A 15937-nucleotide genomic window follows, 5' to 3' on the forward strand; every position below is an offset into this window, starting at 1 on the left:
ACATCTTTTTCGGCCAATTGCAGGGTTTGTTTTGGCCCTCTAGCCTATCCGAGGCTCCGAATAACTTCAGCCAATAGCGATCGATTTAACTGATGATTGACACATCTTTTTCGGCCAATTGCAGGGTTTGTTTTGGCCCTCTAGCCTATCCGAGGCTCCGAATAACTTCAGCCAATAGCGATCGATTTAACTGATGATTGACACATCTTTTTCGGCCAATTGCAGGGTTTGTTTTGGCCCTCTAGCCTATCCGAGGCTCCGAATAACTTCAGCCAATAGCGATCCATTCAAATGATGATTGACACATTGGTTAGCCAGTGAAACGCCGGTATATAAATCCCAGCATACACCGCAGACTACTCTACGTTCAGGGGAAAATCGAGTCGGCGGCTGTTGCGTAAGTTGTGAGACCTTGCGACTTAATATTGAGCCATATATAAGGTGAACTATGTTATAAGGCGCATGGTCAGCTTTTGAAAAAAATTAAGACTTTTAGGTGCGCCTTATAGTGCGGAAAATACTGTAATTGATATACTATAATATTATACAATACAACAGCAATGTTCAACTGTTCACTAAACTTAACTAATATGAAGGAGAAGTAACATATAGTGAAAACAAACACACAACGATTCCTGGTCTATGATACCCTAATGAATCAAGATCATCTCAGGGGAAGAAAACTTCTCTGGGGCCTGTTGTGGCCCACAGGCCTTAACTCTGCCATAAGTGGTCCACTACAAAGGCTACTGAGCAGAAGTTTAAGTATTGTGCTTTACACAAGTATTGCTCATTTTTTTGTATACATTTACACATAGGGTATGCTTTGAGTTTATCCACATACTTTTCAATAGAATCCAATTATACTTCAGCACACACAGCATCCAATTAAGAACCCCAAAGTTCCAGTCAAGGCTAAACAACTTGAAATCCCTTGCCTAATAAATCACTAGTGGTGCTTGAAATGAGCCATCTACAGTCAGGCTGTGCTAACGTTTTCATTTTATTCCATTTTAGGGAACACTGAAGGAAAAAACAGTGGAGAACCTTGAGAAGTATGTGGTAAAAGATGTAAGTAGCCCATAGTTGGTATTCAGAAGAGCCGCTACAGTCAAATGCACTTGAATGTGCGAGAAAGGTCCTTTGTAAAGCGCTTCAGCGTTCACGGTTTTGTTTATTGCGCTCTCACCAGGGAAAGATGCCGCTTCTCCTCAGCCGGATGAATGAAGTTGCCAAAGTCTTTTTGGCGACCAACAGCGACTACAAATACACTGATGTGAGTACCATCGTTAATATTCTCGCCAGCAACCACATCAGCTACAAGATATTGTTTTAGGCACCAGTCGCAATTCTTTTTTTAAATATACTCGATTTACATTTAAATGTCCAAGTTACTTTTGCAACGAAAAGTGAGAAAACGTTTGATTATTATTGTTTTGTCCACAGAAAATCATGACTTACCTCTTCGACTTCCCTCATGGTCCAAAGGTAAAGGTTTTCTTATATGTGACGTTGCTTAAAAATCCACACAACAAACCATTCTAGCTCATTTTTTGTATAATGTAGATAATTTAGTTTTCAATGTCATGCATAGTTAATTCCAGACTACAGAGCACACCCTATTCAAAGTGTAATGCTCAAATGTGAAAACAAAACTCAGTTATTCTGTGTACAAACGGCACCAAATTTTAAGCCGCAAGCTTGAACATCCATACAAATTAACTAACTCACATCCACACGTTGGACATTATGGTTACTCACTACTTCTTCAAAAAAGTAACTGTGTTTTACCTGAATTACTCTATAGTAAAAGTAACTAGTTAGTAGGGAAAGCAACTCTTTCCTTTACTCTAAAAAGAAGTTGTATGTCAAATAATTTGAAATTTCCAGTGCAGTATTCGAGTCAGTTGAATAGAGAAGAAAAGACGGGTACTTATGTTATAGAACTTTGTAATATTTTTTGCATCTCACTAGCAACAGATTTATTCTACAGTTGAAGAGCAACAAATATAGACAGTAAGCAATATAAAAAATCACAATCAGAAGTAAACAATATAAAGTTAGTTTTAGTAAATTTAATGAAAAAAAGAAACATTAACACTGAAAAATGAAATAAGACTGTAAATCTACAAAAAAGATCAAGTAAAAAACTATTTTAACCTTTCTTATTCTCAACAAATTTAAAGTCAACACAGAATCCCCCAGAAATGCACAATGACCAATCATAAGAGAGAAAAAAAGCGTCTTGGAGGGAACCAGTTGTTGATTGGCAAAATTTATTTTCAATGAAACGAGACGCTAAAAGCTAGCGGTTGCTTTGCTTCCCAAGTTTGTTTACAGAGGCAGCGCTTTCCCGCTCTTTGTCTGTCACCTTACATTAGCCTATCCTGGCTGCGCACACATTCACAATCACATAGCCCCCTACTTAATCTGTCCTTGCTGAATGCACGATATTATAATATTAATGACAACAAGGAAATAAATCAATTCATTTAAAAATACGCAAAGGAGTGGACCAGAAATAACTGAAACGCAAAGTAGCAAGGGGTTTCTGTATATGAACAAAGTACGCAAAAACGTCGTCCAATTTCTCCTCTAGAAGGGCGGAATAAATGTTTCCAGGTGTCACTGCGTGTTTTGTATTTAGAAAGCATGCGTAATGAAAAAGAGCAGGTTTCCATTTTCCCCGGTGCCATCTCACACAAAAAAGAATGAGCTGAACTGTATTTAAAGCTGCATTTTTTTTAAATGTAGCCAAAAAATAGAGGCTTATAGCATGTAATTTACGGTATATGCTTGTGTAACTTTTTGCTTGCATGTTTGTGTTGACTTCCACGTCAGCCTGGTACCTCGCACAGACCGTGGCAATCTTATTTCGATCTCATCCTGGTGGATGCCAGAAAGCCACTCTTCTTTGGCGAAGGGACAGTGCTCCGGCAAGTAGACACGGTGAGGACACCTCAATGACGTAATAGAATAAAATGAAATAATACAATATTATGTTTCCTTTGAATTCATTCACTGGCAGCTTTGTTGAAATGAAGTTTTTACAATGACTGACGTTAAATCTTTCATATTGAAAATATTTTCCATGAAAATATCTTGAGATGCAAGATAACCATTTGGTTCAGACTGATAATTTTCTGCTTCCCCAGAACAATATTGATGTTCCATTATGTATGTGTATCTTAGGGTACACTACCCGCTATACACAGCAAAATACCATTCTTACCTCATTGGAAGCCATTGTTACACATTTTAACTATTATCTTTTATCTATATTTGTAGGTGAAGAAAAAGAATATTTTAAATGAACAACATTTTCTAATATGGAAGACGACAGACCACACACTATAAAAAGAACATTTTGCAAACTTTTCTCGTTTTGAGATATTTGATTTTGATCCATAAATGTAAATAAATATATAAATCAATAAGCCAAATTGTCTTATCTAAAATAGTAGATATTTTTGATTATTTAAATAAATGTTTTCCACCAAGATCATAAAAAAGACTTAAAATCTGCAATGTGTCATCTGCTATAGAAGATAATTTTCCTTTATTGTTGTCTAAATTTCCTGGTTTTATTACAACATTAAATAGGTCAATGATTTAAATGTTTTACAAATAGTTAAGGACTCTTAAAGTGAGTAAAAGTGTATGCTATTGGGGTAAGATTTAATTTCTGGTTTAAGTCCTATTTTTGTGATCTTATTAAAGCGAAATCCATACGAGATATTTTTTTTTCTCAGCATTATTTATCATTTTAATATTGTCAGACAGATAAATTGAAGCTACATGTTCTGCCAATGGAATAATCATTTTAATAATTTTGGGGGTTGTATTGAAAAGACACACTAATAAAACATATAGTAATGATAAAGAAAATCTTTATTATAATAATTATTATCATTTATACTATTATTGCCATTGTGTTGTTCTTCTCTAATAGTAACAACTCCAAGAGCAAGGCTAGTTGTTACTGTTATTTTATTATGTTTGTTTTTGTCATGTTTACAAATATTGTACAGCTCCAGTAAACACATCTTAGTTCAAGAATTATTGCTTTACTTTGATAAGAAAATTATTTATTAGCAGTCTCAAATAATCTATAAGCAAACATTTTTGCTGTGGAGACCTATTTTTAAATCTTTTACATTAAAAAACAAAACAGAAACCATTGTCCTTTTTCGATATTATCTGCCTTTTAAATATTGGTCGGATTTGTCTTGTGTATCCATAAAACAACTCATTATTTATTTTTCTTTTATTGTACTTTACATTCCCCAGACAACAGGGAGACTTAAGATAGGCACATACACTGGCCCTCTGCAGCACGGCATTGTTTACTCGGGAGGTAAAAAAGTTCACCAATACTCAAGACTCTGTTTTTCGCTGCGTGAGGCTACCCCATTTATGTGGTGATACTTGGCCGTAGGTTCCTCAGATATCGTCTGTGACCTGCTGGGGGCCAAAGGCAAGGACATAGTGTACATAGGGGACCACATTTTCGGGGACATACTCAAGTCCAAGAAACGGCAAGGCTGGAGGACGTTCCTCGTCATACCTGAGCTTGCCCAAGAGCTGCATGTGTGGACTGACAAAAGCTGTGAGAGTTTCTTAAGTATTTTTATATACATTTTTGCTCATTGCGCCACATTAGTTTGTCACATAGTTATTGTCACAATCATGCACATGAGATATGATGCTGACTTTTTTTTCCCCTCAGCTTTGTTTGAAGAACTGCAAGGTCTGGACATTTTCTTGGCTGAACTCTACAAGTAAGAACTTGAAGTCTTTGTATGGGCACTGGAAATGTACATAGTGTAGCAAATTTAGGGGTCAATACATTATTTGCATACATAATCAATTGCCTGATTAATCTGAAGAGACAAATTGAATACTTCTATTGAGATCCTTACCTTACCTTGCAGAGCATCACATCAGTTTTTAGACTTTTATCAGGAAAATGTATGAGAGACCTTATAATCAGATGTTTGACTACAAGACAATTTTAAGTTAATTCTTTGCACCATTTTAAAGGGTTTTTGATATTTTAACCAAAAGACACTCACTCAAGTTTTCGAAGTAATTGGTTTTATACTATTCCAATAAAAGGAACTAAATAAAAACGGTAGCTGACGGAAAGATAAATAGATAAATGTGGGATTACGCTGACTAAATAGTTGCTTTAATCTATAAATGACAGTCAAGTCACGTCACATTTATTTGTATAGCTCTTAATCACAACGTTTCAAAGGACTGCACAGGATTACAATTACACCATCGCCCGATCTTAAACCAACATACGGGCAAGGAAAAACTCAAAACCTCAGCACGAGGAAAGAAGAAAACTTGAAAAGGGGCCTCACAAGTGGTAATCCCCCTCCCAGGATGACCAGGGATAGATTTAGCATTTGGGAACAGTACACAAAACATAGTGACCATCAATAAAAGAAAACAATTGGTAATGTGTTGAAATTGCATGACAGCAAGGACGCCTCAAGCCTGTGAAATAGTCTAAAACGTCCATAACAGCAACGACGCAGCTGTCAGGCGGGACGGAAGGAAAACTGAGATCACTTGCACTCGTTTCTTGTTTTTTTATTGGAAGGAAGGAATCACAAGGCGTGATTCTTCGATCCGTTGTTTGACGGATTGTCGAGGCTTGACCGGCGGGTGAAGGCTTGGCGGGAATGGTCGTGGACAAGCGTAGTCGTCGTGTTGTTGGTTGGGGCTGGAGAAGAAGGGCGTCGTCGTGTTGGGAAGAGAGATCAGGAGTCAGGCGGGCAGGGCAGGTCGTAGGCAAATTCTGAAACGGGTCGGCAACGGAGATCAGGTAGAAAAACAGGAGGAAGGCAAAGAGTCGGAGGTACGGCCTTTCTTAGCAGATGGCAACAGATCGCATAGTACAATCAGACAAGGTGTTTCCGGAAGCTAGGGATATAAATGTACACGGTGCGCCAATCAGCTGTTGGCGCCAAATCCTGAGCACAGGTGGTTCTGATCCGGGTGATTGAGACAGCAGCTTCCCATCTCTGCCTGCTGGTCGATGTAGGCATTGACATGCTTCAGAAGTTTCTTAGTACCATAAGGTGACTGATCTTATTTTAATTGAATTATTTTTTCCTTTTAAATCACACCAACTTAGTACTACCTTGGGACCAGATTTTGCAGTTTTCCTCTTGTTGGTTGCAGTTCATCTGTACTGCCTCATACGAGGTTCATTCCTTCCAGGATTGTGCTGCTAGCTCGAATTGCTTGTGTAACAAGCACATTTTAGGGGTATCAAATAACAAAAAACTCATTTATCTGTTCCCAACCTCCCAAAAAGCATCAAACTGAACCCTAAATAGCTATAAAACACATCTTCCTGCTCTGTAAAAATCCATTCAAAGTGTAGTCAAACATAAAAAATACAGTGTTAAATAAGATGAATAAGATGTTACCAAAATAAAATGCGAGTTAATGACCACTTTCCATGGAGGGCGTCCCTTAACTAAGATGTTTTTTTGATCATTTTAAATTGTGTACCCCGTAAAACGTTTTTTTTAATACTGGTATATCCCTTCTTTTTTTTTTTTCCAAAACGAATATGATCTCATCTTGCCCATTTCGGCTCTGACCCGATCGTCTTCGTTACTGGTAGCAAATGACAACGTCGTCTTAGATTGCTAATATTGTTGCGATATTCTACAAAGTCTGTCTTGCTGTGAGTAAATAGGTGCCGTGTTGTGTTTGTAAGGTTTATTATCTCTGAACAAGAAGGATTTTCTATCGTTAATAACAGGTAAAATTGGCGTAGGTTGACAGGTATGAGAACAAGAGATACGTAAGTGTCAGGTTCTGGACAGTTACCATGGCGCCCAGCTGGCACTGCCCCTTGACACAAGCTGACTCGCATTTTCGGATGACTCCTTTGCGTACTTAAACGTGCTCTTTTGAACTGCGCTTTGCCAGATCGTTGTTGAAAACTTGTTTATGCTTGGTTATATTTGTTGTGCTTGTTGGACTTTGTTGCACTTCGGTGTAACATTCTGAGAGATTCCTGCAAGTTCTGTTTAATTCTAGAAATGCCTAGTTTGTAGTTTTGCCTGTATTTGACCCGTTTTGTTTTTTGGTCTGGTCCGTTTGTGTTTTGGACAACTTTTCTTTCTCAATTAAAGTATGAGGCCGTCTACGCAAATTAGTTCCTACTTCCCGCTTCCCGTTCCTTTTCGTGACAGTAAAATTACATCACATTTATTTATTGATTTTGCCCGTAGTAGTTTGCATGTGCAAGCTGAATGAACTGATGCTGGCAGGGAGCATCACAATTGGTGAGCTGTCTTGAGCGGTCTCTAGTGGTAGCCTCTTGGACTGCTCGTGAACTGGATTTTCATTTGCATAGCAAGCAATTTTTTGTTGTGGCTAAAACTCGTATACCGAAATTCTCATTTCTAATGAGGTACCACTTTAGTAACCAGCTCGGTGACCTTGGGGGTATGGCGCCCGCCCCGAGACTGGGAGGTTGTGGTTCAAGCCTCGGCCGAGTCATACCTAAGACTTAAACATTGGTACACATTGCCTCCCTGCTTGGCGTTCAACATTAGGGGTTGGAATTGGGAGGTTTGGTCACCTAATGACTCCCAACACCTCAGTTGGGTTGAGCGAAGGGGCTGGGAATCCCCTCCTCTGAATTAATCTCCCAAAAAGATTCAGAAATAACTCTAGCCACCACCCACTAGGGGGATATGGCTGTGGTATATATAATACCACTGTAGTATTCAACATGCATTTGGATTAAAATACAAACACTATGTTTTTATCAATGACCATAAAGACAATTCAATTCAAAATGGCTCAATTAAAATTTAATAAAGAAATGTGCAAATGGGCCCTTTATTTTCCAAGATGTCTGCACATGCCTCCAGTGGCCACGTGCTTTTAAGAGCTTCTTAGGTTCAAAAGTGTGAAGTCTAATGGAGCTGTCTGAAAGGCTCCTCAACTTAACTGATATCTCCTCGCCCACCTTAATCACATCTCACGCTTCCCCCGCAGACATTTGGACAGCAGCAGCAACGAGAGACCCGATATCAGCACCATCCAGAGAAGAGTCAAGGTACAGTATTAATTGCCTTCCGTTTCCATGACTGCGCAAGTGCCGTCTGCGTGCTGTCACATGCAGAGTGCGTCTGTGGAGCGTGATTTACTCGTGCTCTGATAGTACTCCCTCCAGTTTTTCTAAAAAATAACACGGTATTTAAATGCTAAAAGATTACAATTAATACTTGCGAACTCACGCACTCACATAAAGGGTATCCTCACTTTATGACGTTACCCAAACCTAATTCTGTGAAATCAATCATGTTCTCTTCGGATCAACTTACACAACTTATGTTCCCCCTCATTCTTTAGAAAGTCACGCATGACATGGACATGTGCTACGGCATGATGGGAAGCCTTTTCCGTAGCGGCTCCAGGCAGACGCTTTTTGCTTCCCAAGTAATGCGCTACGCTGATCTGTACGCGGCTTCTTTTATCAACTTGCTCTACTATCCTTTCAGCTACCTCTTCAGAGCCGCCCACGTGCTTGTGAGTAAACACATCTGTCTGAAATGAGTTATTTTCAATTGCAAATGGGAATCTGTAGCAATGAATTCCAAGCAAAAACAGTTAGGTGATGAGAAAGCACAGATATTAGGTTCCAGTATCATATATCCATATATATTAGTGTGGTCTTTATTTTTATTTGTTTTGTCAATGAAGGCCGGAATATAATGTGGAATATTTAAAAGGTGCCCCCGAATCTACCTTGGTACAGTAGCCTACCACGACTGCGCACACAGACAGTCACGCCCACAGATGGCCCTCTTTGAGAATTTCCAATATAAACATTTTGATCAGTCAACCAGTGATAATCGAATTGCCAAGCAGAAAGGGGTCTGTTATATTTACGCTAACATTATACAAAGATAAAGACGTTTTATATATTGTACAATTCTGTTTTAAATCCAAAGATAATAATTTCTGGGGTTTCTTGAAAACTTGAAAAACTCTTACATTTACTAACAGCAAATTTAGGTCTCGAAAATGTCTCAAATTTAACCCTCAAAATGTTCCGTGTCTCATCTGAGTGCCAAAGCTAATAACTGTGTAATAAGTAAACTAACAAAAGTATGGAACGTCGTGTCGTAAAACTATTTTTAATTTTCTCCGACCTTTATTGTTCTCCGATGCAATGTGTCGTTTGGAAAATACAGATTTCCGCCTTTTTGAAAATGCAGATTACGTCGGAGCTTTTTCGAGCAGTCATTCTCTAACCCACCCTCATCGTCGGCGTAACGATGGGAACTGTTGCTTATAAACTATAAAGGGACTTCATCTTATAGCAGTTTTAACCAGTCACTGAAGACCTAAAGAAAATGCAGTTCACACTTTACCCATTCACTTACACACACACACACACACCGATAGAGGAGTCAGTCATCCAAGGCGCCTACGTGCTTATTATTAGGGGTTCGGTGTCTTGCCAAGGAGGAGCCGGGAATCGGACCTGTGACCTCTTGGTCCCAAGAACGAGCGCTCTACCTCCCATTCTTAGTTATTCTGACGGATTCTTTTGCATTATTTCATAAATGTTTGCAAGAATAAGTGCAGAATAGGGGCAGTCTTGAATTTCATTTGATGTGGTCTTGGAAAGGTCTTAGAAATTCTTATGTTTGACTGGATAATCCTGGGGGAACCCTGATTCCAAATGCAAAATTAAATAACACCCACAATATCCACCTAGATGCCTCACGAGTCAACGGTGGAGCACACGCACGTGGACATTGACGCCGAGTCGCCGCTCGCCACCCGCAACCGCAACCACTGCAGCGACTGCAAAGAGTTCGAGTGCAAGCGCAATCAACTGACGCGTTCCTTCAGCGAGATCAAGCCCCCAAACCTATTCCCGCAAACCCCGCAGGAAATAACACACTGCCACGACGAAGATGACGACGAAGAGGAGGAGGAGGAGGAAGAGGAGGAATGATGCGTTCGGCTGCGCGGAGGCTTTTGGTGTGGCTTCGGTTCTCGCGAGTGACGTGTGACAGACCAGCAGACAACTGGATCACACGACCGTCACACAACTGCATGCATGATGCCGTTTTTCTTTTTGTTGTGTTTAATTTCTCCAAATCGATCCGATTCGGATTTTCCGTCGTCGTCACCGGACTGAAGTCTCCCTCGCTGACCTTTCATGCTGCACTGGTCTGAACTAGCTCGAAGCATGACTCGGATGCACCGCATTTTGATGCAAAATGGGATCAATGTGCTTTTCCTTTAATTTTTTTTTTCATATATATTTTTTCGGACAAAATCATCATGATAGAGACGTCACCTCCATTATCTGGTTACCGACCATTAATGCCAACACTGTCTATTGTATAATTTGGTGATAATCGCTATGACAACAGAAAAGTCGGGCTTGCGCAAATAGTCATCAGGTGTAGAGAGTGCTCCGGAAATCAAGATGCAGTATCATTTTAGGAAAATGAAACTTAGTTGCATTTGCATCTAGGTTTTTTGACCTGAGGCCTCCATTAATGCATAGTACCCTGGGATGTTCTCTCATGCTAAGCTAATCAAGCCCAAACAGTCAACAGCAAAAGGAATGAATACAAGAAACAGTCAAGTGTGTTTTTCAGTTTTCCCCTGTTTTTGTTATTTAGCCTTGAAGTGTTTTGCATTTTTGTGATTTAAACATAAATATGCACACTAATTACTCAAAAATGAAGAAATAAACTTTTACAGAGTACACGGGCCATAAAATAAAATTAAAAAAAAACTGCTATGGGTAATAATCAAGAATTGGGAAGAAGAAAATTCCCACATATGCAATAAATTAATAAATCTCATGTTTACATGAAATAAACATGAATAAATTTGATGTTTCATAATGTTCCTAATTTGCATCACAAGTTCTCCAAATTGGTGATTTTAAGTCACATATATGCTGCTTAATTTCTTTCAAATTTGTTCGTTTATTCATGAAAATACATTGAATTTGACGCCCAATTTTCAGTCCAAAAGAAACATTAACCTTTTGGAAGCATAACTAATCAGATTTTCATTGTTTGTTTTATTTATCATTTTAGTTTTACAAAATAAGATTATTAATATTTACGGTGTCTTTGACTTCAAATGAATTTTAATATTTGATACAGAAGAGCTTGCACAACTTTTAACATGCACGTGCACGTGAGAAGAGATCCCTCTTTTTTGGGGGGATGGGACGTTGGTTTGTGCAGGCTGTAAGCATTTTTTAAATTTTAGTCACTACAGTTTACACAGCACATAACGGTTCAACCTGTTCAGAAATACTACTAAAACAAAATTGAGTGACAAATAATAAATAATAGACTCCAGCAGCGCCACGACCCTACTGGGGATAAACAATGTAAGATGTGATGAGTTAAAAACTGTAACAAAATGCTATTTCTAGGGGTTATTTTTGTATCTTTCCAAGCAAATACTTGTAAAGATGTTTAACGTTTCTAAAAGTGTAAATTGAACATTGCGTTTCATCACGGGCTGGGAGCCAAACTGAACTGAGGCGATGCATTTTCTCCTGCCATAATGTTGTGAATGCATCCTCATTAGCAGTGCATGATGTCACTGATACCTCTCATTTCTAAACTGTATGCTTGTTTTATTTTTATGCAGATCAATTTATGTTCTCATGCTCTTTCTGTTTATACACTGAAGGATACGACCTACAAATGAATAATAAATTTAGTTTTTCATACATTGATTTTCTTCTATGGGGTCCAAGAATGTGACTGGTCCATTAGTGATTAAAAAAAGCTTACCACTGATCAGACAATTGATTTTCAACAGGCACTGTGCTAAAAATCTTTGAAAATGCCCACATTTTAATGTTTTATTTTCAAGGATTGAAAGTGCTTGATTTTAGGATGAAGTTCTTGTAAATTGTTGAAATTGTTGCTATGTTTCTGAACAAGTATGCTGAAAAGGGATGCACGGTACACTGCTCTTTGGTGGCTATGTTTTGCTATTGCATTTGTTCATTCCTCATAATTAATGGCACCTGGCATTAGTTTGTTTGACATTGTCCCTTGAGGCATCATCGCCCCCTACAGGTCCTGCCCAAGAGGACAGGTGCAGGCTAGACCTAAACAGGGCAAAATGAAATGTGTATTAGTGCAGGGATTACGTATCAACTACTGACATTTATAATGGACCATGCAAAAAAATGACGGTATTGTTTGCCAATGGTAAATTGTAACGGAAAGAACGTCCTGCAACTGAAAATGTTAGCGACATATTGTCATTTTACCCATTGCCTACATGGGGAGAGATTTTTTCTCAAAAACAAATATACTTACAACTAACACAACATGTAAAAATCATGGTGTAGGTAGTTCTGTTCTTCCGTAAGTTACTGTCCCCACCAGTGCTCCGTGCTGTGGTCGTGACTCAGCCCCATCCACACCCTCTGCTGCCTTCAACCTCAGCCCTGTTCTCACCTCGACCCCAGCCCGGGAGACCTCTGGATCCTGTGACTCTTTGTATTGCAGCACCTCCCTTGGACAGGTTACCTAAAACTCTTCATTCAGGCTGTTAAGAGAGAGCCTCGGCTTGTTGTGGCAATGCTCCTCAGGCTTTGAGGTAGGCCCAGCCATATCTGTAGAAACCTGCTGACTCTCCTTCCAAAGCCTTCAATAACAATGAGATTGGAACCTTATAGATATAAAAGGGCCAGAGGATCTGTGGGACTATGTAGATCCAGGCCTTGAACTTGCCAGGTAGGCCTGACTTGTCTACTGCGGCTAGATAGGTTTCTATCTCAAGGTAGGTAGAATTTATGGCTTCCATGATTTTTTAGGCAGCAAACATTTTCCTTAGACTCTTCACTGGTTTCTCAGTGATGTATGGTATTTGGGTGGCACCAAGGGTGAAGTGGACATTGTTGGTGACCTTTCTTTTTGACACCAGGGATCTGGATTTTGCTGGCTAGCTGCACATGCTTTCTCAGGTGGCCATATCTTCCAGGTCCACCTACTCCCAAGGACATGTTGTGTTGTCGCCGTCAGATCATCCATAAAAGCCCTACTGGGCAGCTGGTGGACACTAGACTTAGTAAGGGGGCCTCCGCACTGCATCTCTGTAGACTTTACAATCATTTTGCTGGCGAGTGCAAATAATAGCCCTCATTTTGTGAATCTAGTTATAGTACTTTTGCCCCCCAAAGGTATTTTTTTGCATAATGTTACACAATATTTTTTCATATATGGATAAAAGCAACAACAACTATCTGAAAAGGCTTTTGGGAGCCAAAAGAGCCGGTTAGTTTTATTGAACCGAAAAAGCCGCTTATCGAAAAAGAGACAAATTTCCTATCACTATGAGCTTATTTGAGTGAGAGGAGCTACTCTGCAAAGGTCGTTAACTGCTAAATTCTGCAAAAACGTAGCACAACACTCAGCCAGGGACAGACAAAAATAGCAAGATGATTGCAATAAATGATAACAGTCCTTCTTTTAACGTGTTTCTTTTCCTTTTCCTGGCTTTTTGGGTCCACCTAGCACCTTTCTGCCCTCCATGGTACCTGACTCATATTATCTGTGCTGTTCTGTGTTAGTTTTCCCGCTACAGAAAAGAAGAGTGCCCTTCCAAATGCATTTACTTTTGGACTCATTCAATTCATTTTTATTGATTTGAATTTAGAAGTTAGTTTTATTTGAACAGTTATTTTGTTAAAGTACATTTTCTATACAACATTGTAGAAATGTTTTTCTAGAGGCACTCTTTATCTATATGTCAACTTGAAGTCGCTGAGATAATACTATCTCGTGTGTTTGCACTCAATTTTCATGAATCATTAACTATTTGTAATCCAGAAGACTGTGGGTTTGTTTCTTGAGTCGTTACACAACCCGAGGCCGGGGACTTGGGCTAGGACAGGGGTCTCAACCGTGGTGCCCGCAGTGCTGAAAACCAGTGCTGGGTCATTTTGATTTCCTGATAAAATATATATTTTTAATGTGGTTGACTGAGTCTATTTTGGGCAGCTTCCCATTATTAAACTGGTAATAACATAGTAACGCCATAGTAATACATAGTAACAAAAATGTTATACGTTATGTGTTGTTATTTTTGTTATATTTATTCATATTTATATTATGAAAAAAAGTAGCTCTCATCCTAAAAAAGGTTTGAGACCCCTTGGCTAAACAGTAAAGGCCAGGGGCATTTTTTGTGTGTGGTGGGAGAAACAGCGCCCTCCTTTAGTATATAATAATAACTGCATGGTAAACGAATATGATCAGAACTGAAAAGATAACAGTGACGTGCAGTCAGGGGAGGCAGGTATAGCTGTGTCTTACTTGTCGTCGTGAAAATATAAAATAAGATATATTTATTTAGTGTTAAAGTTCTGGGTAGCACGGCAGCGCAGTAGTTAGCGCGTGTGCGGCACAGTTCTGAGGTCATGAGATCGAACCTTCCTGTGTGTAGTTTGCATGTTCTCTCCGTGGGTTTCCTCCGGGCACTCTGGTTTCGTCCCACATTCCAAAAACATGCATGTCAGGTTAATTGGCCGGTCCAAATTGTCCCTAGTTGTAAATGAGCGAGCGACTTGTCTGTCCCTGTGTTCCCTGAGACTGGCTGGCAACCAGTTCGGGGTGTCCCCGGCCCACTGCCCAAAGATAGCTGGGATGGGCTCCAGCATCATGGATGGATGTATGTTAAAGTTCTTTGTCATTTAACTTCAAAATTTTCAGATTTTTGCTATCCAAATGGCTGAATTTCCACATTATATTAAATATGAATAAATTTAATATGTAACGTATTAGGGCAGCACGGCGGCGCAGTGGTTAGTGAGTGTGCGGCACAGTTCTGAGGTCATGAGATCGAACCTCCTGTGTGGAGTTTGCATGTTCTTCCCGTGCTTGCGTGGGTTCCAAAAACATGCATGTCAGGTTAATTGGCCGGTCTAAATTGTCCATAGGCTGGAATGAGCGAGCGAATGTCTGTCCCTGTGTGCTCTGCAATTGGCTGGCAACCAGTACCCTGCCCTCTGCCCGAAGATAGCTGGGATGGCCTCCAGCACCCTCGCGACCCTACTGAGGATAAGCGGTGCAGATAATGGATGGATGGGTGTAACGTATTACTGTGTTAAGCATCTGCAGATAGAGTTGGGAACTAAACCATCTTGCTTTATGCCAGAGGATGAAACTGCGACAAAGAAACAGGGATAGTATTCGGAAATTAATAGAAACCCATCCCAGCCATCTTCGGGCAGTGGGCAGGGGACACCCTGAGCTGGTTGCCAGCCAATCGCAGGGCACACGGGGACAGACAACTCATTTGCTCATTCACACCTAGGGACAATTTGGACCGGCCAATTCACCTGAAATGCATGTTTTTTTTGGAATGTGGGAGGAAACCGGAGTGCCCGGAGGAAACCCACGCAAGCACGGGGAGAACATACAAACTCCGCACAGAAAGTCTGGAGCTGGATTTGAACCCACAACAGGTTCCCATGACATGAACTGTGCCGCACAAGCGCTAACCACTGCGCCGCCGTGCTGCCCCATATATATATATATATATATATATATATATATATATATATGTATATATATATATATATATATATATATATATATATACATGTATATATATATATATATATATATATATATATATATATATATATATATATATATATATATATATATATATATATATATATATATATATATATATATATATATATATATATATATATATATATATATATATATATATATATATATATATATATATATATATATATATGTAACCGCGTTGTACGTGTCCCACCAAAGATCCACATTCACGCTGGACTGGATGATGAGGTTTTTATTATTACAGTTTCTGCAAATGGATGAGTCACAACATTAGCTTT

At 39.3% G+C, this 15937-nt stretch overlaps 1 protein-coding gene across 1 annotated transcript in view; it reads left to right on the forward strand.

Annotated features, from left to right (window-relative positions):
- The window catches only part of nt5c2b (5'-nucleotidase, cytosolic IIb), a 36984-nt gene extending 25214 nt beyond the window's left edge, over positions 1-11770 (forward strand). Inside the window, exons 9-18 of the mRNA XM_088342408.1 lie at positions 1018-1071; positions 1193-1276; positions 1447-1488; positions 2842-2949; positions 4291-4357; positions 4439-4609; positions 4730-4781; positions 8041-8101; positions 8398-8574; positions 9773-11770. Of these exons, the coding sequence (XP_088198534.1) occupies positions 1018-1071; positions 1193-1276; positions 1447-1488; positions 2842-2949; positions 4291-4357; positions 4439-4609; positions 4730-4781; positions 8041-8101; positions 8398-8574; positions 9773-10015 (1059 nt within the window). The 3' untranslated portion in view covers positions 10016-11770. The remainder of the gene's footprint in view (positions 1-1017; positions 1072-1192; positions 1277-1446; positions 1489-2841; positions 2950-4290; positions 4358-4438; positions 4610-4729; positions 4782-8040; positions 8102-8397; positions 8575-9772) is intronic.
- The last annotated feature ends 4167 nt before the right edge of the window (positions 11771-15937 follow it).

Source organism: Urocampus carinirostris, chromosome 8 (assembly GCF_059441175.1).
Source record: "Urocampus carinirostris isolate Australia breed hairy pipefish chromosome 8, RoL_Ucar_1.0, whole genome shotgun sequence".
NCBI lineage: Eukaryota > Metazoa > Chordata > Actinopteri > Syngnathiformes > Syngnathidae > Urocampus > Urocampus carinirostris.